Below are 27,126 nucleotides of genomic sequence, written 5' to 3'. Positions count from 1 at the left end.
ACCAAACGCTGTTCTAAACAGCACACAATACACAGCAGAATTTTTTTTCATGACAGCAATCAAAAGGATATCTTTGCTATAACCAAATGTCCCAAGAAATAGAAAATAATGTGCTGTAGTAAAAGCTCTAGATGGCAGCCTGCTTTAGCCAAGCAAATGTTTATAGCAGTTAACACATGCACTGTAAAACCAAATCAGACGCTCATTAGAGATAAAGGAAAAAAACCCAAGAAGGTTTCTGCTGCACCAGCACCACTTACTGCTATACCAGTTACTGCTGTAAAGTGCTTCTGTTTTTGCAATCACAAAACTAACCAATACTCAACTGTGCATTAAATAAAATGACTGACAATGTATTAGCTTGTCAACATCAGGTAGCATCAAACATGAAACAGCACTACTTCACATGATATGCATTCTAACACAACTAAACAGAATATGGTGTTAATTACCCTTTTCAGGTATAAACACACGTAAAATCTCTTAAAAGCTCCACGTCAGATCTTCTAATTGTAAACAGTTAGGTCATAGCTTGGGAGTTGATACACAGTTCAGGACAGATTTATTTCCCTCAGGCTGATTCACTACTTTTTTTCATAAAGCTGCCACTTGAAATTGATTGAGAAGTTGCCTGTAGCTTTTTCCACAAACTCTTTGAACTGCACTGTTCCAAGCACATTTAGGATTCTACGAGTATTCTGTCTCTACTGGAACAGGCCTGACCAGAAACCAAACTATGTTCATATGAATTGACATAAAATGGTAATGACTGAGATGTCTAGGCTGGTTAAAAAGGCTGAACCAAAGAAAAGACATGAAAATTGATTCATTTTAGTTTTTATCTCATTTTCCACTCATGTGGTCAGTTCCCAACCACAAGCTACTGTAGTTTCAATATCACGCAAAAGATTCCAACAGAACAGAGCAGCCACTGCATCATTTCAACCCGCTGCACACGTTTGTACGCTTCCAGCTACTTTTGTTGAGAAGATGAAAGTTTTCAACTTTGCTGCAGGCTTAAATTCTGAAAACTACACTATATTTAGATAGATTAGATAGTTCTAATAAAATAATCAAAGTCTCAAAATATCAATAATCTCAACCTTCCCAGAGCTATAGCGTCTATAAAACAAGAGATATTCAGTATTTGTACTTGTGTCCAAAGCTGTAAATAAACAGTTAATATATGCCTTAAAACTATTGTAATTCTGCTCCCTATACTAATAACCTAAACAGATGTAAAGGACAACATGACAAGTTTGTGGCCACACATTACCCACAATCCATCTGTTACCCAGACACAAAATACTGTTTTTCAGGTTACTGCCACACGATTTCTTCATATCAGCTACGAGGATGTCAGCCACTATGTGTGAGGAAAGACAAGATCCACAGTGAATTTTAGCAAAAACTGTGAAGACTGTTTGGTAACCCCTGCCTTCATTATCAGCTTTATTCACAATGTGTAATGTATCACTGCTGTTTAGTAGGTCATTATATAATAACTACAGCCAACGGAAACGGAAACATTTTTTTTAGGTAAAAAAAAAAAAAGTGATTATTAATTCTAAAGCACAATGATGGAATGGTTAACCAAAGGGAAGGAAAAAATGGACATGCACGCATTCACCTAAAATTAAGAAAAGATGGGAAAGAAGGAGTAAATGAGTCAGGAATTAATTAGGCCCAAAAGTGCAATGTTGTGCATTGGGTGAGAACAGGTGGGAATAAAAATGCTGGGGGGGGGGGATTTCACAAAAATTACAAGTTGGGGTCATAAGATCAAATTGTGAACAAAATACTAACTGCTATGTTGATTTGAACCCCAGGGAGCATGCATGTATCTAAACACACATGGACTCTAAATGACATTCATACCATTAGTTGGATGCCTGGCATATGACACAGAAAACCTCTTTACAGCCGGCATCGAGAGCAACTCTGAGGAAATAGAAGAAGCATTATCACTCAGGTGCATTTTGACCCAGAAACCCAGAACTAATCAAAATGTGTGTTTAAAAATACCAAACCTTCTGCCCTAAAGTAACAGCTTTATTAAATACGTAAAAAATGATGTAAATGTATTTTATATGGTATAAACAGTACTCGCATCCATCCTGTTTCCATGAAGCGACATGACAAGGCAGAATTTTGGCTATAATCTTAGTGGTCTAATATACTGCAGACCTCAGGCATAATCATACAGTGACACCCTGTGGACAAAAGTCTTATTATGCACACTACTGATGCAATATTCTTGCAATAAGAACCAAACTAGTCCCAAGATATTAGCAATACTGATGTCAGCCAATAGAGATATTATTAAGTGAAAACTCCAAAGAACTGAAGATGTAGTAACTCCGTCAAGCAAAAGCATTACTATTAAACTTCAATATTTTTATCAAGTTCACTTAGCATGCAGGCACATTTGTAGGTCAGGGATGGTGATATGAAAAAAAAAAAAATGAAATCACAGTATTTGAAGAAATTTATATAACTTATCGTACAGGATACATGCATGTTCCAATTTAATTTAAATACAACTGTAAAATTTAATAATGATACTTTTATAATGTCAGTTGAAAAAGTGAAGTTGTCCAGTTTGTCCACCCTTCGCTACCTTCGCTACCTCTCTGTCTTAAGAGTCCACCAAAGGATCACTACTAGAGGGTCAGAGATTGTGCAAATGTGCATATAAGAACAGGAATTTTTACAGTGGGGAATAAAACTGAAGACCCTGATAACCTCAGTCCATAACACAGGCACTGACATGCTAGTTTACATGCTGCTCTAATAAAAATAGATACATTGGCATTGATTAAAACAAATATATAAAATTTAACATCTGATCATTGGTTCTCTAGTGATTGTAGATACTGTAGCACTGAATTACCACTGCTGCACGCTTGAGCAAGATCCATAGTTTTCAATCAATCATCTGATCTAATTGCCTCAAGTGTAACTCGATTAACCGATGAAGAACAAGAGGTTAACATATAGACTACAGACAGAAATGGTTAAAAACATATACACAAGGGATGTTCAAGTCAAAGACTGGATTTGTGATAAAATTTCTTGAGAATGAAGACATAAACCTGATTAACTAAATGGTTAAAACCTTTTAAAGGAGGCCATACATCTGTGAATGATGATTTTAGAGTGCACTGTAGTTGTTTATGTAAATATCTAGCAAGTGGAATACCTGAGCCATAAAAATCAACTGATAACTTGTCGTTAACTTGGGTCTGTGGGAACCGTACACACAATCAATCACAAACATCACTTGCACTTAACAGGAACTTGGCTGGAAGTTATTGCACATCCTTAGTACAGACACAACCTCGCTCCAAGCTACATGTTTTAAACATTAAACGAGTTCCTGGGAGGCCAGGGTTTCAGACGTGAAGAAGGCCTTCTGATAATGGCCCTATTTTATTGTTATACAAGCAATAGTAAAACTCTGGGATAAGTGCATTAGTGTATAGAGAAATAAAGTCATATCTGTTTTATTTTGTATGATGAAAAGTCCTGGTTTGACTTAAACAACTCTTGTAGTATATTTTCTGAATAAAGAACGAACATAATAACGAAAATAACAAAAGTGCGTTTATATCTCAAATTAATAACTGTCTATAAACTTAAAGGTTTTAAAGCACTATGTTTAACTGCCATATACATTATTGTTATCCCTTATTCTTGCTTTCCTTCATTTTCTACCAAAAATGAATGGAACAAAGTAACAGTCATGACTAAGCGTTCGCACTGTGTTGGCAAAACAAGTAAAATAGTGCCCTCTGGAGGTAATGATAAACAGGTGCGTTTGAATCAATGGTTCAATTTATACTGTATATATATTTATATAGTGATCACTATATAATATATATAAATATATAAAACCATACAACACACACACAATAGCAATAATAAGGCTTTTAAAAAGGGAACAGAACACACATTATGACAAATACGATACATGCCTTATACAGTATGAGTCTATAATGTGCACACACACACACACAAACACACACAGTTGATTTACAAGCACAAATTGAGGTGCTGGATAAAATCTGACATGCTATGCATCAGCCTAGAAGTTTTAGCTAATCTAATGAATATGAAACAAATTAATCATAAAATGACTAGAGATTGTCATGATAAATTTTCAGCATCCAGCTGGACGAAACAGAGGGGTAGTTAGAAGGTATAATTCTAGCATAAAAAGAATCAACAGGGAAGTGAGTTCAAGGTCAGCTGAAGCCAAGAGTTTCAAGCAAAGACCAGGATTTAGAAAAAAGCTGGAAATAGACAGAAATCCAGACACCAGTGCAGATTTGAGCCAAGGGTGTGCAAAAAAAAAAAAAAAGATTTGTGTGGAAAGGCAGATTTTTAACAAGAGTTGCACAGAAATGATTGGGAAGCATGGATTGCTGAGAGCAACAGAGACGGATTAGGAATATTGCCAAGGAACTGTGTGTATTCTTTTGATCAGCTTGCTTTATGGAAGGCAGAAGGCGCCATCGGACAGAGGACATACCCTCTCTACTGACTCGTCTCTCAGGGGACGTGGCTTTTTTGCGCTGGGTTCGGGCCAGCTCTCGAAGGTTGGGGGCACTGGAGGACACCCCCCGGAAGGAGGAACTGAAGAGGCCAGTAAACAGGGAGCCTGTGAGGGGGTGGGAGAGACCATGAGGTGGACAGGGAGGGGTGTAGGAAGGGAAAGGGTTGATGATGGTTAGGTTTCACTACAGACCATGCAGAGGCTGTTTAACGGTCTAATTAGTTTTTAAGCCCAGAAATGAGCTCACTTGAGGCACTTTTTTTGGCATTACATTATACTAGATCATGTAATTTAGCAGCTAATATACCAAGCCAAAAACTTTTTTTTTGTTCGTCCTGCACCAAACCTTTGTGTGTGCAGGATGATACGTAACTGTTCAGTGAAAACGTGAAGTGTGTTTGAACACTGAGTAATGGAAAACCGACGGGTTTCTGGAAGAGCAAAAGGAAACTAAAAACAGTGTGACGTTTGAGACATTCCAAATATTTCCCTGAACTGCTAGACACAGACAGGCTGTCAAGTTTATTTTTGCCCTGGGGACAGAGTCAGACCAGATGTAACGTTCACACTGTCACTAACAAGTCCTGTACAAAGAAATCAGACATTGTTTGTGCATTTGATTTAAACTGCAGTTAAATTAAGACAGCAAAGGCATGTTTCCATTATTGAACATGCTCATACTGTATCTGGTAAAAGTACAGCAGCCCACACCCAACATTTATGGTACTGTATAGGTTTGACTTCATCCTGCATGTCGACTTGGCTTAACTAAGGTGCATGATGGTGTGCTTGGCATGATGTTAAACCTTTCAAAAATAAGCAGTATAAAGTGCCAAATACATCATTTGTTCAGCTTTCCTACGGAATATAATGTTTTTTCTGTCCTTGACACATAAAGTGTGAACATAGCAGTTACACAGATTTAAAGTGGTTCAGTGACTTGTAACCTGACACAGTGTTTGCATTGTTTTACCCCAGGTTTTTTTTTCGCCCTGCCAGGAATAGGACAGTGTAGCACTCTCTGTACTGCCAGCTGCCACATTTAGACTATGAGGCAAGTATGAGCTTCATGTAAGAGCCTTATACTGTAGGTGCTGTGCAAAAAAAAATCTAACGTGATCTGTTCGCTGATGCTGCTGATGGAAGAGCATGTAGCAGGTCTTTAAAAACGCAAAAAGTAATACATACCAAGTCCCCCGGATTTGACTTCGCAGGGTTGGCGGGAACATGAAGGAAACAGGCGATAAGCTCCACCACGAGAGGCGGTTGTGCTTTCTGAGAGGACCTGTGTGCAAAGTACACACAGCTACAGTAAGCCATGCAATAAGATATTAGGTCTGAAAATCAGGCAACAAAGAACAACCTAATGATCAATTACAGCTCAATATACTGTATATGATAATTTTGGCCAAGAATCATATGGGGATTTTCCACTTTTAAAATAACATCATGGAAGAATTCACTTTGAAGCTTAAACTTTTAAGTATAAACCAATAGGAAATCCATGCCCTGGCCTTCATATAGGCAGAAAAAAATTAAAAATTATTTATCGTTTGCAGTTTATGCTTGCGTTAGCAGATCTTTAGCTACCTTTCTAGCATGTAACTTATATTTTAGAAGGACAGTGCTGGATGTGAAAACACTAAGGCTAGAAACTGTGTTTAAAAAAAAAAGAAACAGTACCTCCATGGAACCCGTTTTTCGGTTACGAATCAGTGGTGACTTTCTGTGAACATTCGGATGCTCAGCGAGGATCGCTCGATCTGGTTCATCCTGAGACAAATCCTCCAGACTGCCCAGATTTTCCTGCTTCTCCTGGTTCTGCATTCACATAATACATTTCCTTAAACCTTTCATCTAAAGCAAAAATCTCTCTATGAAAGATTTTTATCTTCTTTGTGCTTATATACAGTATATTTCCATAAATGCAAACCTCTGAAGAGGCAGGACGGAATCCAAAGCCCATTGGTGCATTCTCCTCATCTCGACAGCTCTTAACCCCAGGACTGAAGTGCAGCTCAACATGGAAGCGTTCCTCTGAAGATGGATCCTATCCACGTATAAGCACATTCACAGCTATGAGGACATTGGCATATAGGAGCAGAAGATATATAGAAATGGACAAGGACTTTTACCTTATTGTTGTCCTCATACAGCATAATGACTATCTGAGTCATGTAGTTGAGTTCAGTTACAGCACTGAGGTAGTCCATGGCCTGCTTCCACTGTTCATCTTTCTCCTCCTAAAACACAACAGCATGATCAAACAAAGAATTATTTCACAACTGGATTCAGAGTAAGACCCCATGATGTTTGATTGACCCATACTCACATTAAGAAGGCCGCCATATCGGAAGATACTAAGCAGGGAATGGACGTGACTCTCGCTGGTGAAATAAAGCCGGGTCCGCACATGCCGACCCGGAGACATGACGCCTCGCGAGTACCTGAACCACCAAAAGAAGATAAACACTCAATCTGATTACTCACAAAAGTTCGCCTCAGTATAACAAAAACTGTATCTTAGCAATGTTATAGAGAGCATTTTGAATAGATAAAAATTTATGTGGTATTTCTAATAATTAAAAATCATAAAACAAGCTAAGGCTTGTTGAGTATTATTTTGTTTTAATAATTTTAAGTGCTTCCATTCGTTTTTCCCTTCCATTCCATTATTAAAAAAATATTTTATAAATTTTATATATACTCTGATATATTGCTAATACTAAGGAAGATACAGTATTTACTCACTTACTCATTTTCTATACTGCTTATCGCGTACAGGGTCACGGAGAGCCTGGAGCATAGCCCAGGTGACTCAGGGCACTAGACAGGGTTTAAGCACACTCATTTACACACTGTGGGCAATTTGGAAATGCCAATTAGCCTTATCTGCATGGACTGTGGGAGAAAACCAGAGCACCCAGGGAAAACAATTTTATTTTGTTAAAATAACAATTCTTGGGGTGAATACGAAAGGCAGGACTCGAACACTTACCCTCGAGGTTTGAGGTCACACTGCAAACCACTACGCCACATTTTAACATTTTAATGTTATAATAATGCTGTCTCTTACACTATAATACCATTGTCATAAACCTTTCAATAATAGTTAAAATTGCATTACTTTCTAAATCAAAATGCATTTTAAGTGGTTTTAAATTATTTCCCTAAACTATTATTTTCATTAAGAATTTTTTTGTATGGGTAAGAATATTATTTTATATATGTTTTATTTAAATAAATAATTGCTATTTTTAAGTTAATTGTTAACAAAGTAATTTATAGATAATTTAATAATTTTATAGAAAGTGGCAAAAAAGTTTAAGAATATTATATGAGTAGATTTTTGAAACCTTCATAGAAAAGATTAAGGTCAAGGCTACTTCAGTGCTTTCTGCAGTAGTTTAACCACTAAACCATAAAATCCTACTGCCTTAAGTAGATGAATAAAGTTGCAGGGTGTATTATGTTTAATAAGGTCCAGAGGCTCACAGTGGATGCAGCTTGTTGACAGCCTCGTCCTCATGTGTCCTCTGCAGATCCAGCTGGATTTTCTTAACCAGGGGCACACAGTAAGCACTTGCAATGTCCAGCTTCTCAATTTTACTTATTCCATACTCCTGAGGTGGTAGCAAGCACACATGAGAGACAAAAAAAAACTAAGGAACAAATACATGAAAAAAAAAAATTCTTTCAGCTGCTGTACCTGAGGAATGATTATGTCAGCGAGTGCACGAGACATCCGGAAGAGCTCCAGGGTGTTCTCCAGGCCCACAGAGCTGTTGTGCTGCGTGTCATACTTCACACAGTCATAGATGTCAGGAATTTTGCTGATGTCATAGCGCCCGTTCTTCATGCGAAAGTCCCTCTCCAGCTTGGACCAGCGTTGGAGCATGAGCTCGAGAGTCTCACTGTGGTACAGCTGCAGATCTGATAAGAGGTGCAATTACATTAGATTAAACAAACTAAATGATGACTACAATAAATAAAAGAATTTATTTTTAATAATCATTTTTAATGGATCAATTTTTTGGGATCGCTGATTTGCACTGCTGTCAGAAAATGCAAGCAAATGCAGGTGCAGACAGTTGATAGTGAATAAAAAACAAACAAAAACACTCTGAACTTGGAACACCAGGGTGCTTAATAGGCAATCATATAGATTAATTATAGTTTTCACACAATGTAAAAGTCAAAATTTATATAGACATTTTTGCATTACCTTAATATGATCTAAAAAGGTTATACTGTAGAAGCTGTATGCTAAACTAGCTATGAAAACTAGCTAATGTGAATGATGGTACTAGAAATCCATCAAATGTAACGATGCAAATCAAGACCAAAATCCTGGCAATGCCTACTTGAGAACTACAGTAGTTTACTACCAGTTAACAGGTCAATGTTTCGTTAATATGCGGTGGCGAGTAAAAAATTTCCACACTCTGGTTATAATAAAACTTTTGTTGGACCTGAGAGTAAACTGCAGAGAAAGGAACGGAAACATCCTCAATCGTCAACCAAGAAAAAGTTAAAAAGTCAAGCAACAGCTGGAAAATTGATGCTTACAGTTCTGTGAGATTCTTAAGGGCCAATAATGGACTATTATCAGAAAAAAAGTTCAACAACCAACAGTGCTTGATACAGGGAGATGCTTCTTGGAAATCTGAAGCCTAAACTCCATTAGGATTAATGCTATCCAAGGGCGTTGTGATCTCGCATGACAATGCACGTCAGCACACTTCTCCCCACACTGTCGACACTCTGCAAAAACTTTTTTTGAAGTGTTAAAGTATCCTCACTATAGTCCTGATGTTGTTCCATTGTACTTTTACCTGTTTTGTTTTCTGAAAACAGCCCTACAAGGATGAAGTTTCACTTCTGATAAAGAAGTGATGCCAGCAGTGCATTGGTAGCTCGCATCGCAGAATAAACATGTTTAACAATAGAAAACAAAAGCTTGTTGACAATGGGCAAGTGTATTGAAACAAATTTTTTTTGTCTTTTATGACAGTCAATTAAAATAAAAAGTCTGTAGCCAGAGTGCAGATAATTTTTGACTCACCTTTGTATATATTTAAAGGTTTAAACATTTTTAATAGATTGTGTACAAAATGTCTTTGGCTTCAAAGCAAAAACAAACAAGAAGCAGCCATACTTGCAGACTTTGGGTCCTCTAGTCGCTTGCGTATCTGACGCGTGAGGCTTTGAATAAGGGCGAAAACCTGGTCACATGTTTTGACGGGATTTTCGATGATCTTCATGGAATTGACCAGAGAAGGGCTTCCAGTTGGGGCAAGCTAGAACAAAATTCAAATGCAAGTTAATCTCACAAAAGGAGACAAGTATAAATAGAGACAAGTATAAATAGAGAAAGCCATTGGTAGAGAAATACTTTTTGGTAGTCTGCGTTAATGAAGTCTTGGTTTTTCTGCATGATTTCATGGAGTCGAGCTTTGACGCGCTGTTGGCAGTCTGTAAGCGAGTCGCTGTCGCTGTCCAGCAAGCCATTCATGTTGGCACTCTTAACCATCTGCACCAGGATAGGGGTCAGCTCGCCCTCCAGAGCCAACAATCCCTAAAGCACACACTTCATATGTAGTGGATGTGACTTATGCAGGTAGACAAAAGAAAACGTGCATGTTTTCTTTTTTTTACCTTTGCGAAAGCAGCAGCGGTCATTTGTACCCGGCCCTCGTCTGAAGCATAAATCTTGAGGTCATGGCGGTACGTGCTGTGTAAACGCAGTAGGCCACAGCCAGGGAAGCCAGCATAGTCTCCTGCAAGAGGGTATAGACTTGTATTGTCACTACTGAATACCATACTATATATTTGCCATTGTGCTTTTTTTCCCATGTTGTTTTTATTTGTTGCTAAAATGTTAATGCATGGATACCAAATGTTATGCCTCTTGAAAAAAAAAAATTATAAACTTGTTGGTAAAATAAGTCTATTTCATGCAAAGCTTGGGCAGGAAAGATAAATGCCTGCATGGTTTTTTTGATATGTAAGACATCGGATCACTTGTAAAAAAATTTAACCATAAACCGGATTAAAAGCAACATTAACATTTTGTGAAAACAACCAAGGCACACCACAGACTCATCTACTTCACACTGCTTAAAAAAAGTACACAAAGCTTTATTACAGCTAATATCATGGAGTCTTTTCATGTCTAATGCCACGTTATGAAATCTTCTGCACATACCACAGGCAACACATCGGGCATTAAATGATAATGAGTAAAGCAGCACAGAAAGCTCAATATCATTCCCACACTTGAAAGCCCTTCTTACCACAGTCTGTAGGGGACTCACAGCCCATGGATCTGCGGTTATCTAGTTTATGATTCAAGGCAAGAGAAAAGCAAATCAGCGAGTAACATAGAGCTACTCTCTATCCAACAGCACTGTGACTCAGGAAAACACAGGAAACAGTTTGAACATGGTGAGTTCCTGCTTACTCCAAAAATAAAAAAATGTCATAAACACTGTGTAAAAATATCAAAGCAGTGTCTTCATGGCATGGCAGGAGTTTATAAACATGTGTACCGTACAACTTTGCGGGAAATGATGTTTTGGCACTATTAATGGAATAGTGAAAGTTCAATTAACAAAAAAGGGATTTCGAAAGCTGTAGAAAAACTTAAAATGTAAATTAAATCACACTTGTTTTTGTTTGTGTAGTGGTGCACACAGTTTTTTTAAGTTTTTGTATAAAAATTGTGGACGGTTGACAACAATGTACAGTACTGTGTAAAATTTTTGAGCCACCATCAATAGCAAGACTTTCTTATATTCTTTATGTCTTCTTGAGGAATTCTGAGGATTGAATGATTTTTTTTGCTCTCATTTCCTGCAAGTTTTTGGTTCCCATTTTCAGTCTAGTCCAGGTACCTGGTGAGTTTCAAAGAAACATTTGGTGTTTAAGACACACAGTGATCTATGAATCATTCAGGCATAAAAACCATCTAACTTAAGGCCTGAACCAGTAAGAAACGGGTGAAATGATTGGTGTATTAGAGATGCTGATTGCTGAGTTGTTGAAACAGATGAGACACCAAGCGATACTTATCATGTTTTTGCATTTTGTTTTTTTCTATCTATAAAAATATCTATAAATGTAAAAATGGAAAGGTAAAATTATAGTGTACAAAAAGTACAATAACAAAACCTCAGTCAAGTGGTGCATTTTAATGATTATAATCATCCAAACAAGTTGCTGATTTAGGCACTGAAAATAGATTTTACAGGTTTAACTTTAAAAAGGTTTGTGTACATGTGACCTTCCTAAAGATTACAATATATGTCAATATATTTAGTTCGGCTATCCAACTTTACTGCATTATTTAGAATAGAGCAAAATGTTTCAGACCTCAAATATCTCGGCTACACCAAAAGCGTGTATTTTTCACAATATCAAAGTCCAGAAATTAATGTTAAGACAGTGCTATTCGATTATAAAGTCAGAACTACATGACAGAAAGTCACTGACTGACTAGTGCATTAGTGATACTGATGCATGATTTATTTAATAATTTATTTATCTGCTTTTTTGAACTATAATTTACATTCACTGAACTTTTATGGGTATTGGCAAAGAGCCCTGCTTTAATATTTTCTTGGAAACGCCTTGTGCACTTTGTTACTACTGTATGTCAAAGATTTGTGTCTCAAATAAAGTCATAAAGTAATAAACGAAAGCTATTTATCTGTTTAGATAAATTCCTCCAGATATGTCACTTCAAGTGTGCATGTTTGTGTGTGCGTACCTTGTCCTCCAGGGTACATGCACCGGAAAGCTCTTCCCAGCTCTTCGGCCTGTACGCGACCGGCTGGAGTCAGCTCGCCTCCCCATTTTAGCACCAACAGCAAAGAAGGAGCTTCTTTCTGAGAGTCTACACAAACACAAACACACAGTTAAATGTCATACACACTTATATCCACACAATATTTAGTGTAAATGTTCAGTATTAGACCTCTGGAATCAAATCTAAAAAATGTTTACCTTCTTCCTCACTTGATGCTTTAGGCTGGCCATTGGGTAGATAGGTCAGCTGCACTTTGCGATTTATCCCAGAGAAATGGCCGTACCTTAAATACAACACAGGGAAGAACATGGGGTGCAGACATTACTGTCATACTGTTACAATAACACCCAGCGACCACAGCATGGCTTACAGTATCATTTGCTAGCACATGCTCAGTAGCTGTCATGTTTGCAGAAACATATGTCAGATTGACCTTTCCAAAGAGGCTTTGGACCATTAATATTTTCCATGTATGCCATGCCAAAGTTCACCCTTTTGCCCATTGAGCTTTAAACGGATATAAGAGAACATTGCTCCAAACTCTGATGCAACTTTGTCACTACACAGTATGTGTGCTGGTCTGGGAAAAACAACGCATGTTGAAATTTTAAAATGTTTGTACCATTTATTCATCAGAATCTTAGGGAACTTAGGGCACAAGGTGAGATTTGAACACCCTACCCTGATACTAACCACTAAGCCATCGTGCTTTAGCATTTTTCTACTATGAAAAGTTCTAAATCAGTTCTCTATTTTATTATGGTGCATGGTACAACCGTGCAACCACCTGACCGAAGCATGAAATTCAGTTATGATTCAATCAGATATAGCTAGCAAGGTTGTAGACTTTTTAATCTACAAACTCTACAGGTGTAGATACAGTATGATGAGTTTTGCTGCAAAATGAGATAAATTTATTCTAACATTTGTATAAAAAAAGAAGCAAAAGAAAATAATACAAACTGATAATATTTTGTGCGTGGTTTCTTTGAGTCATGACAGTGTTATAAGGTGCAAATGCCAAAATAGTATGTTAGTTATATAAGAGTGAATTTTGCACGATTTTGTCGAACACTGTAAATCCACCTCCCACAGTTTTGCCAAACTTGATTTGAGTTTTGTTGCCTGCAAAAACTTTTAACTTTCAAATTAAAACTTGGGAAAAAAAGATCACGGTAAACATAAAAAAAAAAATGTAACAATTCATCAGCACTATCCTCATTACAATGCGTCAGCACACCTACTACTTCACTAGGTAAAGACAGTGTCTTACATAAATCTTACTGACCGCTATGTAACTGTGATGGCTTTTTACATGGCCTTTTTTTTTTTTCACTACACATTTTGCCATGAAACCCATCATATGCAATGTCATCCCAATATGTTTTTTTTTTTTTAGCTGTTTGCCAGAATTCAGCCATGGTAATATATGTTGGGTTTTCCAGACCACCACATGAATAATAATACCACTTGCCTTTTTACTGTAAAAGACAGTTAAAAAGATCTGAAAGAAACAAAGTAGTTAGAACTACATCCACAACTGAGAGCCACATGCCAACAAAAGGAATATGAAATAGAGATGGACATCTGATTATCCAACCTCCGATTATCAGATGTCAACAGTCTAAAATGCTTTAACACTTGGTTGGAGTCAGACTTTAAGCAGAAAGCCCAAACTGACATTAAACAAGTTTTAAGGCATTTTACAACTGCAGAGATTTTACAAGTCCAAACCAAGCATTTCTGTAGAAGTTATAGTTGTACTAGTGTTCACTAAAAGTAGCTTTCCCATCAATGTGTTAATTCATTGACGATCCTAAGTGATGCATACCAAGTGGGTTGTTCGGAATGGGCTGAGGAAGCATGAAGGATTAAAGAGGGATTGAGTATCTTTTTGCAATGGAGTCAGTTATAAAGGACATGCCAGAGGTGACATGCATCATAAATGCATAAACGATTCTCATTGCCCTTATTGCGAGAGAAATATAGAGAACCAGTATTATCTCAGCGTTAAAGAACACAAGGCTACAGGTTAATAACTATGAACTCAATGGCCTTCATATGGATGAATGAACTGCTGAAGTGCGTACTGATTATCATTCAGGCTGGATTCCCTTTGGAGAGAGGGGGCAGAAGAGATGGAGGGAGGGGAAGAGAAGAAAACAGAGGAATGAATAAGATACTAAGCTCAGGGGGATACATCACAGTGGCTTTTTCTCATAATTCACAAATTACTCTTGACAGTGTTCATCATTAAATAATGCATGAAGTACTTTAGCTATCAAAAGGAAATATTCAGAGTTAAGCGTGTTCAGGATATAAAGTAAAGCACACAATATTAAAAAGACCTCAAACATTGCTAAAAACCTAAACACTTTTCAGATATTGCATATGAGCTGTATACACTCAGTAGGGTTTGCCTAAAAAAGGGAAAGTCGAAAGTGTTCATAAGTAACTTGACTTGCTTAAATGCAACCTTAAAAAAAAAAAAAATCTAATGAATGTATAATGTATAATAAATATATGGGAGTGTATTAACTTCTTGCCTATCTGTATATAAAATGAAATAATGTCAACATGCTCCAACTAAAAATAAAAACTTACAATGTTCACAGGACACAAAAAAATAATGGAGTATTTTTAATGCTTTTTATGTCAAATGTAAGACATGACAGTAAAAAAAAAGAAGACTTTACTAATGTACTAACATTATACACTCATGCCATTTACCAGATGCCCTTATCTAGAGAGACTTTATCTAACTTATTCAAATGAGCATTTGTGGGTTAAGAGCCTCGCTCAAGTGCCCAGCTTTGGAAGCTTTGCAGTCCTGGGATTTGAACTCAAAACCATTCAATTAGTAGTTCACTGAACTACCGAGCTAACGCTGCCCTCTTATAATGTACAGCATCTTAGTGCTGAGGGATAGGCCTGGCACACACAGTTATTGTTCTGCTCTTGATTTTAAGTCTCCACTCACATCTCCAGCACAGTCTTCAGCTGTTCCAGTTTGGATTTCTTCTCCTCAATCTCACAGTCATTGTGCTGCCCCAATTCAGCCAGCAGCTGACGAGCGATGTCCAGCACCTCCTAATGACACAAATCAGTGATTGTTTCATTATCAATTTTTATTATAATAATCACTTTTAAAGCGGTGTGCATTTTATTACTTCAACGAGCAGATCTGCAAGTTCAGATATATAATGAGACACATAGGGTAGATATAGGAGCTAGATATAGGATCTCAGCTGTCATTCATTTTCATTATGATTAAGTGCTTCATCTTGGTCAGGGTATTCCAAGGACACTGTGTGAAAGGCAGGAACTCACCCTGGAATGCAGAGCAACACACACACACACACACACACACACATACACACATTCCAGTGCTCATTCAGAGGGGTAATGAATAGCACAACCAATCCACGTACCTCCTGCACACACAACAACCCAAGAGCAGTACTGAATCAAGGACCCAGGAGCTGTGAGGCGCTACTTAGGCACATCAGCTACGTGTGCGTTAAAGTGATATGTTGTGATGGAACAGAGCCGTCACATTCAGCATTCCATGTAAAAGTGAACTGAAGAATAGAAATCCCTATACATTTTGACATAAGAGGGAATTATACAGAGAAGTTTGCATGTTTGAGTTTGTTTGTGTGTGTGTGTGTGTGTGTGTGTCTGTAGGTTGCAAGAGGTCAGGATACTCAACATTGTATCTCGCCCCTAGTCACAGGTCATTGAGGTCATTGAGGCCAACCGTCGGACAACAGTGACGATTTAAAAATAGAACAAAACAGACTCTCTAGTCTAACCCTCTGTTTAACATTTATACTCACCTGGAGCTGCTTTGGTTTCTTTAGTTTGAGTTTGCCTGTCTTGTAACCACCATATTTCTCAAACAGGTCAAAGAACCTGAGTGAAAGACACATAAGTTAAGTACGTAACACCATAGTCGACAGCCCTGCCATGAAGTGAGATGCACAAATGGAACTTACAAAGCATTCCTCACTTCCATCTTCATCTTCTGTTTGGGTGTGCGATCTCCATGGCGAATGACAGCGATCACACAACGGAGCTCCATCCTGTGTGGTATTTATAATGTGCATTTATGTAAATAACATGCGCTATAGTGTATATGCAGTATTTACATTGTGGGTTGAAGTTCAGTTATTACTTGTAGGCATGCTTTATCTTCCAGTTTTCTAAGATTTAATTATATATATTCTAATCTATTATTAGACGTATACTTATACTTGTTATTAGACTTATACAGATGAATGGCATTTGGTTTGCTGCCAACGACACTATCCTTAGAGAAAATTTGTCAGGCACGTCTTTTGAGAACCGTTTCTTCACTAATGACGTTTTATCAATGCACAGAAGAAAAAAGGGGAAAAAAAATAAAATTACTGAACACACATGGTTCCTGAGGTAGTAGGGACTATTGGGATGTCCTCTGCTTCCATGGGGATGGACCAAGGGATGTGTAATTGAGGAGCCAGTTCTCGCATCACCATGTTCCTGTGAGAGGGAATTCAGTGTGGCAGAGATAAATTAAAATTGTGATCAAGCACGACAAAGGATGAAAATGAATATCTGATACATAAATGCGATCAATTAACCAAACAATAAATTGTATACAAAATCTAATTTAAACAAAAACTAAAGGCTCACCTACCCCAGGACTTTAGCACAATCATCATAGTATTTCATGGAGTTCTTTACAAAGCTAAATCCATTTACATCACACACAAAGGAGTGTCCATTTGCCCGGAGTAGGTCAAAACCGCATACAGTTTGCTGTGGTAAAAAGATACGAGTGTCACTCGACTCAAACTTCCTTGGTGAACATAAAATAGCGTTGCTAAACAAAGACATACCTTAAATGCCACACACACTTTGCGAGCCACGAGTTTCTCCATGGCTGTTAGCATTACCGGGTATCGAATCTCCTTCCCCTCGCTGTCTCTCTCTACCTTCCCGTCTAGAGCAGGGGACTTACGAGCTTCTGCGTGGGCATAGTCAGGTCCTACTGTGTACACCTGTTACACCACCAGAGACACTGGATTAACTTTTCTTTTATTACCACAAGCAACAACAAGTATACACGAAATTAGACATGCCTTCACGTCTGTCCCATCTGTAGGCATGAATTCCTCATAAATGTAAGATCCAGTCTTACGAACAGTGCTCTCAGGGGAATAAACACTGCTGCGGCTCCCAATCTGAAGCACATAACATAGGGAAAGAATTTCCCCTGAAGTAGACGTAACAGAAACACGCACATTTCAAATACTCCCGACTTCTGTATAAGAGGATAGTTAAATAGTACAGCACCTTTCTAAAGAGCCGCTGACTGCCTCCACCAGCTGAAGTGGGATAATAGATGTACACATTGTGGTCCTCTGCGCAGACAGGCTTCTCCACGAATGGCTTATGAAACACTTCCCCATTCACCTCGACATGGTCCTCTCCTTCTACCAGGTTACATTCTGACACACAAATTACACACTCGTATTAAATGATTATTTATTTTATTATACAAAAGTAAAAGAATTGCAAGAACAGGTGCATGTGGTCACTTTTTAGAGTAACAGATATAACCAGAATTTCCAAAGCAGTTTTGTATTCTTCCCAGTACTATGTGGATTTATTTCATATTTCCATTTATTCCAAGGTTGAGTCTGAAATAGCACAAGGGGCACTATTTATAATCCCTTGTTCCACAAACTAAGTAGTGTCCTTTATCAGGGGTTAGAGAGGGATTTGGAATTCAGCCTTGGATAACTCACTGTTGTATGAATCCACCTCAGGACACAGATACAGACTCACACACTCATTCACACACTTTGGCAATTTGAAATTGAACACCAGTTAGCCTACTACTTTGCATATCTTTGAACTGTGCACATGAGAAAACCCTGGGAGAACATGCAAACTCCACGCACAAATACCAGAGGTAAGAATTAAACCCTCAACCTTGGAGGTGCGAGACCACAATGTCAACCACTACACTATCATGGCTCCTATTTATGGTATTATTCGTAGTGTTATCATCGATTTAAGTGTTAATTACATGCATCTGAGAACCGGAATGTAAAGACGTCTACTGGATACATTAAATTTACCTTCTGGTCTATCAGGGTCCCGGTTCAACACAACATAACGTGGCAGGTCAATGCCCTCCTCCTTTAGAATGCGATAAACCTCTCTCCTAAAATAAGCAATATACAGAAGTCAGGGGGCTTTTTTCAGATTTAAAAATAGTACACCGTTAAACCTTTGGAGATTTAGACAAATCTACCTGTCCTGAATGAAATACTGCATGTTGAGATCATTGATAAGAAGAGGGTTCCTTAGTTTGGCGTAACTCACTGCTTTGTCCAGGGGAAATCCTTTACATACATGAAAAAAGCACAGCGATGAATTATAGTCATAGGATTATCCTTAGTTAAATATTAATAATAAATGCTACATACTCAAATGTGTGTTTAGTACCTTTGGAGTGAAAGGAGATGAGGCAGTCACACACAGGCCAATTCTCCACTGGTTCGTTGAGTATGACTTCCTCAGGGAAGATGACTACAGTGATGTACTCAAACTTACAAAGGCGCTCCATGATCTGTGTCATAGGTTTGGAGTTGGACTTCTTCATCATGGAGCAGATCCCCACCACGATCTGCCGCTCTGAAGCCTGATTTCAGTGGGGGATAAATATTGCATTACCTATTATTGCAAAACCTAGTGGTAAATCAAGTTCTGCAAAGTTTTGCTCGAGTTCCTGTTACAGATAAACAATGAGAGTATAATACTATTTCCACTGCCCTCTCAAAGTCTCTCTCTCTCTCTCTCTTTTAATACTCATACTCATAATACAACATGTGTTTTAGTTTTCATAGCTATTTGATTCAATTCAATTTACAAAGAATTTGGTACTGTAGTGGCTGTAGACAGGGCTGAGCAGTATGACAATATAACATTGACATTGTGATAAAAATTACGATACAAGTTTTTGAGATAATAATAAGAAAATAGTTAATGTTTATACAAATTAAATAAACACTATGATATGCTAGACATATCTTAGATGACCTACATATTGTAATAGATATCACCAAGAAACATATGCTTCTTTTTTGTCATATCACTCATCTGTATCAGTATTCTAATTCCTGCCACATTTCTCTCCTGAGATAAATAACTCTAATGTGTTTACCAGATCGTCGTCCTCCTCCTCTTCATCATATGCTTCTGAAGTGTTTCTCATGTTTTCACCTTCCGGTTCTCCACACACATGGTCCTCAAAACCTACCAGGAAACGGGGACTCTCGCTACACACCACTACCTCCTTCTCCTCCTGTTCTTTCGACCTTGACATGCCATGCATGTGTCAGCCAAATACTCCAAGCTCCATTGTACCATTATGTGCCATCAATCACCATCATGAATTAAATGTGTGGTCCAAATTATCAGGGTACAGAAGGGGAACTTTTGTTTCTTCTCAGCAGGTAATTTCAAGTGTGCTCTGCGCTGACTGTATGATCTCCTTCCAAGATCATCTTTCCATCGCTCAGTGCTCAGCCAAACGTCTGCAAAGTGTCATTCTGCAATGAATAATAATAAAAAACAAAACAAAAAAGTGAGTCAAAGTGACTGCTATTAGTAGTAAAAAAAAGCACAGGATGTCAATTGCACACAACAAAATTGTTTTAAGTCTCGAAGCACAAATTGGTCTCTTTCTACAGTCATGCCTTGTCCATCAGAAAAGGTCAGAGATCGGAAATCTGACAGACACTGACAGTTTACTTTACATGGTAGCAAGTTTCAACAGAGAACAGAGAACTAAGAGAACATTAGATCTGTGTCTGTTGGAGTATGAGTGTGTGAATGAGTAACAAACACCGCCCAGGAATAGCTCAAACGCATCAAGCAAAGTGGGGGAGGAAAGAGGGTAAGATCAAATGACTCAAACATGACTCTGGTTCCCAAACATAATTCATCACCATGTTTAAGTGTTAACAGGCAATAATAACCTGAGAAGTAGCTGTTTAAAGAGAACTAGTGTCCTGTAACACTAATATGTTTAAAGATTCAGAAATAAACCCAGTTGCAAATAAACAGACAAGAACGTACCACTAATAAACATGCATAAAGAATCCAGAGTGCCTTCCAAAGTCATATAAAGTGTCCATTAAAACTCTGACTGATTTCTCTCGGGTTCGCCAACAACGCTGCACAGCGTTCTGATTGCAAGATATGCCATTGATTAATGAAGCCTGGCTTTTTACAACAACACGTGAAACTGGCCCCATCCATTACTTATCTACTCGGCTTTGTTACGGGGACTGTTATCTTAAACCTCTGTTTACCCTGGAAAATGCAGACTTGTTTTCACATGCTCACTCATTTGTCGCACGCCTTAAATTTCACTGTGATACAGAACTTACCTTTGGTAAACCAGGTCAAAACACCAGCTTTTTCATAATATGTTTTTTAACGGTTTATGTACTATAAAAAGGTGTTTATTGTAATAAAACCTTGGCCTTGGGTGGTATGAATAACTATAAGAGAAAAAAAAAAAGTAAATAAATATATTTAACAGATAGCTTTGTTGTTGTGTACACTCAGAACAGTCCTGCCCTTTCTGAATTTTCTCAGAGCTGGCAGTGCCTGGGAAATGTTGCATAATAACCAAAAGCAAACGTCTCGGAGTAACTAAGTAGTCATTTATGCCATGTTCAAAACATATTGTGCTTGTTACTTTCAGTAATTTTCCAACTTTACGTAAATGTTTTTCTAAGGGAAAGTAGATCCCAAGACAGCATTTAATTGTTCTCAAATCGTTATAATGAGAAAATCCCAAGCTTTGACTGCAAGCCTTTTTTCTGGCGGATTAACAGACAGTTTAACCGCATGCCATACACTATAGTGCTGCCATAGTCCTGCACACAAAGCAACCTGCCAATCTCAGGCAAACACCCTGGCCTTTTAGATCAGATCCTGCAAAAACACCTCTATTAGCATTAGGAGGACTGCCAGGGCGTCAACAGCTATGAAATCACACACTGCTGCTCCTGTAAAAACAAGTGGAGAGTAACTACCACGGTTAGTAATTAGTAATTTGGGAATAGGAAACAACAAATAATAAGACTCTATTAAAAAATGAAGTAGGCACTGGTTGAACTGTAAATAACATTCAATGATAATGATAGATTTTTTATTTGAGAGGGGACAAGACAGACGAAATGCCAGACTACTTATGCAGTGACACAGTTTATACGGCATAGTGTAACATGCAGGGGTAAAAGTAGTTTTAAATTCTTCCCTGTACTACTACCACAACCTTTATTACTTTGTATTGTTCATTTCTTCCCAGATTTAATGCATGCTTGAATTTTTTTTTTTTAAATAAAAAAAAACATACGGACAGGGTGTCATCTAACCGAAAGAATGTTTGAAATTTTGTTGGAATAATGTTTTATTCCCCCTGTCCTGGTGCAAATGACATCAATAAGCTCTGTGTCTTGTTGTGGAAAAATTGAACATCCCAGAACAATAAATCAAACACATCCCTTCACAGGCACTGTGTTTAGGAAGTAAAGAAGGATGTGCATGCTCGGTCGAATACTGTTTACTGAAAATCCCTGATTGTCTCCTTACACGCAGCTGCTGTCTGTGCTGTTGGAATAAAACAGAATATCGTAAACCACCGCAACTTATTCTGCTTCACATTTTACTTGGAAATTTTGGAAAAAACATCTGCCTGCCAAAACCCAACAATTTATCAGACAGCTGCAAAGTGTTGGTGGAAGTCTGTGCTAACGTTAACTAGCAAATAAAAGATGAAAACACAACACTGACTCCTCAGAGGCAATTCAGAATGACTTTAATAAGGGGAGAAGGTGTTGTTTAAGATGACATAATTTTAGCAGATGTGTTTTCTATGACTGGTTTTGAACGTATGTTGTGGCAGGCAGCTGAATCGTTTAAGGGTGTTTTGCATTAGGGCCCCAGGATCGATTCTACCTGTAAGAACACTTGTTCATTTTGATCAACGAGAGCATGATCATCTCCTCAGAAATATCTGTATTCACGTAGCATGTGCCAATCTTATCCTCTGACCTACGTAGCAATAGTTGATAAGGTAGGAAGGCACATGAGAGTGTTGCTCTTGACATTTTTCGGAAATATCAATAGTATTAGGTATAGCACAAAGATTGACTTGCTCGTTCTCTTCTTCTCTTTGAGTTTAATAGTGGGTTGCAAACCAACTAGATGCAAACCAACTAGATACTTCAACTTGCTGTACAGAAAAATAATAATGTAAATGGTGGCCAGCAAGGTATTAGGGAGGGGGAAAATCAGTTGTTCCTGGTCACTGTACATTACTGTAAATCAACTGTGCCTAGTACCAGACTGTACTGGCCTTCTTTCAAAACATCAACACTGTAACCCTAATTTACTCTTTGATTACCACTGGACATCGTTAACTAACACTGGTTATAATGTCTGACTACAGATGTTTTTATAGTGTTTCTTTTGTCAGCATCGTTTTGACACCAAACAGACCAATTTTGCACCGGTATAAACACAAATCTCCACAAAAATGTTAACTTATTCATGGTAATAAATATATAACAAAGAACCCCATTACTCGAAATAAATAGACAAAGGGTGGTACATGGCATCAAACTGTGGTTGTTCACTTTAACTAAGGTAAAGATGAGATGCCCATAAAATTGTGGAAACCGTAGATTTTGAACTGCTGCTGAAAAAGCACTTTTTATCTCTCCAAAGTTATTAATCCACCAAATGTCACTGACCTTCTTTTGAACACTGGTTGATAGCATACAAAATATTTGACTTAGTTAATATAGATAACACCAAGAATTATCTAAAGTTATATTTTTGTTAACACTAAGCAGTTATATTCAGTTAAAAATCTACTAACTCACCTTATGAAGTGGGACCTTTAAATTTACTATTAATGAATTGTCAATTTTAAGTGAAGGCTTATTATTAAGTAAGAGAAATACATATTTCTCGGAAAATACTATTGTTTTTACAGGAGTCCAGAAAAGGAAAGATGCCCACAAGGACCCTAGGAACAAAATGTTGCTGGGGTGATGGGCATAAATAAATTAGGCTTAAAATTTATTAACCATTAATAGTTGATATAGGCCCACAGTATATAGGCCAGTCAGTATAGTGTCAGTATAGTGTCATGGTTTCATGCACAGGCATAATTTCTGGGGGATGAGAGAGTTGTAACCCCCACAAGAATCATAACTGGCCAGTACAACTGCCCCAAATTTCATATGTTAAGAAATAAATAAAATAAATGTTATAAATAACTGTTATAAAACATGATAATGTGGCTGGCTTTCTTGATTCAATGTAATTGTCAGTAAAAAAAAAAAATAGTGACACCCCTGTGTTAGACTTGGTTGTGTCCAACTATCCCCATGCAGCACTAATTGCAGCCACAAGCAATAGCAGGTGCATACACAATGAAAAGAGGAAGAGAAAATGACCAACCTACAATTGACCAATCAACAGAAGAAAAAACAACAGAAAAATCTCTTTCCAAAAGAAAATACAAAGTGAACAATTTTATTCTATTAACCACACATGCTTGAAAATATATGTACTGCAATCCATCAATCAGGCCTGTATGGTAGAGTGGCCAGAGAGTCTCATCAGACCAGAGAATTTTGTTTCTCATGGTCTGAGAGTCCTTCAGGAGCCTTTTGGCAAACTCCAGGCAGGCTGCAATGTGCCTTTTAGTAAGAAGTGGCTTCCGTCTGGCCACTCTACCATATAGGCCTGATTTGTGGATGGCTGCAGAGATGTTGTCCTTCTGGAAGGTTCTCCTATCTCCACAGAGGACCTCTGGAGCTCTGACAGAGTGACCATCGGGTTTTTGGTCCCCTCCCTGACTAAGGCCCTTCTCCCCCAATCGCTCAGTTTAGATGGCTGGCCAGCTCTAGGAAGAGTCCTGGTGGTTTTGAACTTCTTCCACTTACAGATGATGGAGGCCACTGTGCTCATTGGGACCTTTAAAGCAGCAGAAATTTTTCTGTAACCTTTCCCAGATTTGTGCCTCGAGACAATCCTGTCTCAGAGGTTTACAGACAATTCCTTTGAGTTCATGCTTGGTTTGTGCTCTGACATGAACTGTCACCTGTGGGACCTTATATAGACAGGTGTGTGCCTTTCCAAATCATGTCCAATGAGCTAAATTTACCACAAGTGGACTCCAATTAAGCTGCAGAAACATCTCAAAGATGATCAGGGGAAACAGGATGCATCTGAGCTCAATTTTAAGCTTTATGGCAAAGGCTGTGGATACTTATGTATGTGCTTTCTCAGAAAAAAAATTGAATACATTTGCAAAAATCTCAAGTAAACTTTTTTCATGTTATCATTATGGAGTGTTGTGTGTAGAATTCTAAGTAAAAAAAATTAATTTAATCCATTTTAGAATAAGGTTGCGACATAACAAAATGTTTAATAAGTGATGTGCTGTGAATACTTTCCAGAGGCACTGTATATATATATATATATATATATATGTATTGCAGTGTAAGGATTGTTTCCATTCGGCTCAAATTCCAATACAGAAAAATTCAAACAATTTTATTGCAAAAGTTTTTGTTCACTTCTGAGAGTTTACCATGCTATTCTGCATTGAGGAATTTTGGCATTAACCATAACCATTGGCTTTCTAACCGTAGACAAGTTTAAAGTGAATGTGTGTGATGTTATAGACAGGGTACTGACTACTAATAAAATCCATACAGGTTGAAATTCACACTTCCCGCGTGCCAACCACAGCGCGTGCGCTGATGCCAGTGACGTGGGTGCACGCGGAGAGGCGCAGCTGCTCGGTTTCTGTGGCTCGTGCACATCTAATCGCGACCCTTAACAGCTCAGGACTAAATCGCCACTGACCTCCTCCTCCTTCCGCAGGGGGTGCATTACACTGGGTGTAAAACTACAGTTCCTGGTCTCTATCTAGTGCACTATATATTACATATGGAGCAATTTACGTCATTCAAAGTTTCTGGTTTCTTACTATCGAAATTAAACTTAGTGAGGATAAATGCAGCCTCCTTGTGTTTATAATTCAACAGGATATAATGAACCCTAATGGCATTTATGCTGTACTTAACTACAAAGTTGTTCTTTCTTTCATTATATAATTTGTTTAATGTTTAGGACGTCCTAGTGCTAAGACAGAGAAGAAGTTGCTTCCTTAAAACCTTGTGAAACTAAACAAACTAAGAAATAAAGAATGCACGCTATACAGTACGTGTACATAAAATTACAACTTTTTTCTTTTATCTGCTATAATTATTGACACAAGAAATCAAATAACCAGCCAAAACTCATTATGATCTATGCAAATTATTTAGTTCCACTCTTAAAAAGTAGCAAAAAGTAACCAAGAGTCTGATGTACTCACTTGTTGAGAAGGGGCTTGTTTTGATGACAGCGGCAACTTCCTTGTCTGTTGCCAAATGTGAAACACACCGACCAACTTCAGAAGGAACAAAAAAAAAAACAATGAACTGTCTGACTTATGACTACAACACTACCCTACTAAATAGTATGGAAAGAGATTGTAGGTAACCTACAGAGGTGTAGTGTGTGAACATACTGTTTAGTACGGGAGTGTGTTCTCTTCTTTCGTATAAGGTAGGCATGTGGGTGAGTACAGACAATCACTATCAGATGAAATGACTGCCACCTACAGCCCTGGCGATGAAGGTAAGTTTCATCTACTTCAAACAGCCAGCAACAAAGTTTCTGCGCTGTGATAAATACAGTTCCCCATTGGTTTTTATGCTCCCCCTTTTTATGACATTCCTAATATTTACAAAGCTATAGCCTAATTTCTCACATCAAAGCAGGATTTACAAAGAGCCCGGAAATTACGTTATGCACAGCTGTCTATCTGTAGGGCTCTATTCCCCCCCCCCCCCTTCTAATTCAGCCCATATGATTGTGCAATATTTCCTACAGTAAAGAAGCTTTACAACCCTAAGGGAGCAGCAGAGGGCTGCATTTGCACAAAGTACTGTACCATATAGCCTTGCATCTCACTCCTCTCATCATGACCAGTATTCCCGTGAAGAGTTCCGGATCCACACCTGAATGCGTGAATCTGTTTAATGTTTAACCTTCAGGGGTCTATTTGCAAAGATTTTTTAACTATCTATAATCCTTCCTGTTACACAACAGTCAAATGTACTTCCACTGACAATTTTATAACAGGCCAGTAAATTCTTCAACTTTTCCTACCTAGTATACAGTATTAGCATGCATAGCTTAAAAATTACTTATGCTTTTGCTCCAGGATCATGTACAGTAACTGAGTTCTGCTCCTGAACCATTTCCATAAAGCCTCTATTCATTTAAATGGAACACCGTAAAAGACCACTTTTCCCCTGATGGACTGTGTCAATTCCCCAGTGAGCAGAAGAGCTGGGAAATAAGTCAAAGAGAGTCTGTTTAGCAGCGCTACACCTCTGTGCCTTTTCTGAGTGATGATTGGAGGAGAGAGGGCTTGAGAAGAGAGAGTAAAAGAGCTACCTACTTATAGCTGATTTACCTGAGAAAGGTCAATGAGGACAGTTTGTTCATCTGCCAATCACCAAGGAAAAGATTTGACAAGGCACATGCAAAGCTATTTAATGTGTGTAAAGATAATTAAGGTACTCAAAACAACAAACGTATTTGGCTTTTAAGC

General features: G+C 38.0%; 1 protein-coding gene across 7 annotated transcripts in view; it reads right to left on the bottom strand.

Moving 5' to 3' along the window:
* Positions 1-26,072, bottom strand: part of ppip5k1b (diphosphoinositol pentakisphosphate kinase 1b) — a 30,953-nt gene extending 4,881 nt beyond the window's left edge. The window contains exons 1-28 of one of the 7 annotated variants that reach the window (XM_053505353.1): positions 25,840-26,072; positions 19,588-19,975; positions 18,870-19,065; positions 18,676-18,766; positions 18,500-18,585; positions 17,709-17,863; positions 17,495-17,596; positions 17,252-17,413; positions 17,050-17,171; positions 16,791-16,892; positions 16,367-16,453; positions 16,208-16,283; positions 15,349-15,458; positions 14,459-14,482; positions 12,566-12,651; positions 12,330-12,455; positions 10,217-10,338; positions 9,954-10,136; positions 9,717-9,858; positions 8,273-8,491; positions 8,054-8,186; positions 6,891-7,005; positions 6,694-6,801; positions 6,492-6,608; positions 6,242-6,379; positions 5,747-5,843; positions 4,535-4,663; positions 1,879-1,941 (exon numbers count right to left, since the gene is read on the bottom strand). In XM_053505353.1, the coding sequence (XP_053361328.1) occupies positions 1,879-1,941; positions 4,535-4,663; positions 5,747-5,843; positions 6,242-6,379; positions 6,492-6,608; positions 6,694-6,801; positions 6,891-7,005; positions 8,054-8,186; positions 8,273-8,491; positions 9,717-9,858; positions 9,954-10,136; positions 10,217-10,338; positions 12,330-12,455; positions 12,566-12,651; positions 14,459-14,482; positions 15,349-15,458; positions 16,208-16,283; positions 16,367-16,453; positions 16,791-16,892; positions 17,050-17,171; positions 17,252-17,413; positions 17,495-17,596; positions 17,709-17,863; positions 18,500-18,585; positions 18,676-18,766; positions 18,870-19,065; positions 19,588-19,758 (3,262 nt within the window). In that variant the 5' untranslated portion in view covers positions 19,759-19,975; positions 25,840-26,072. Of the gene's footprint in view, positions 1-1,878; positions 1,942-4,534; positions 4,664-5,746; positions 5,844-6,241; positions 6,380-6,491; positions 6,609-6,693; positions 6,802-6,890; positions 7,015-8,053; positions 8,187-8,272; positions 8,492-9,716; positions 9,859-9,953; positions 10,137-10,216; positions 10,339-12,329; positions 12,456-12,565; positions 12,652-14,458; positions 14,483-15,348; positions 15,459-16,207; positions 16,284-16,366; positions 16,454-16,790; positions 16,893-17,049; positions 17,172-17,251; positions 17,414-17,494; positions 17,597-17,708; positions 17,864-18,499; positions 18,586-18,675; positions 18,767-18,869; positions 19,066-19,587; positions 19,976-25,839 lie in introns of all 7 variants that reach the window. The other 6 variants (XM_053505355.1, XM_053505356.1, XM_053505357.1 and 3 more) reach the window with 6 other exon arrangements.
* Between the last annotated feature and the right edge of the window lie 1,054 nt (positions 26,073-27,126).

This window comes from Clarias gariepinus, chromosome 10, assembly GCF_024256425.1.
Source record: "Clarias gariepinus isolate MV-2021 ecotype Netherlands chromosome 10, CGAR_prim_01v2, whole genome shotgun sequence".
Taxonomy (NCBI): domain Eukaryota; kingdom Metazoa; phylum Chordata; class Actinopteri; order Siluriformes; family Clariidae; genus Clarias; species Clarias gariepinus.
Note: the sequence above shows the minus strand (reverse complement) of the source record. Positions and strands in the feature narration are given on the sequence as shown.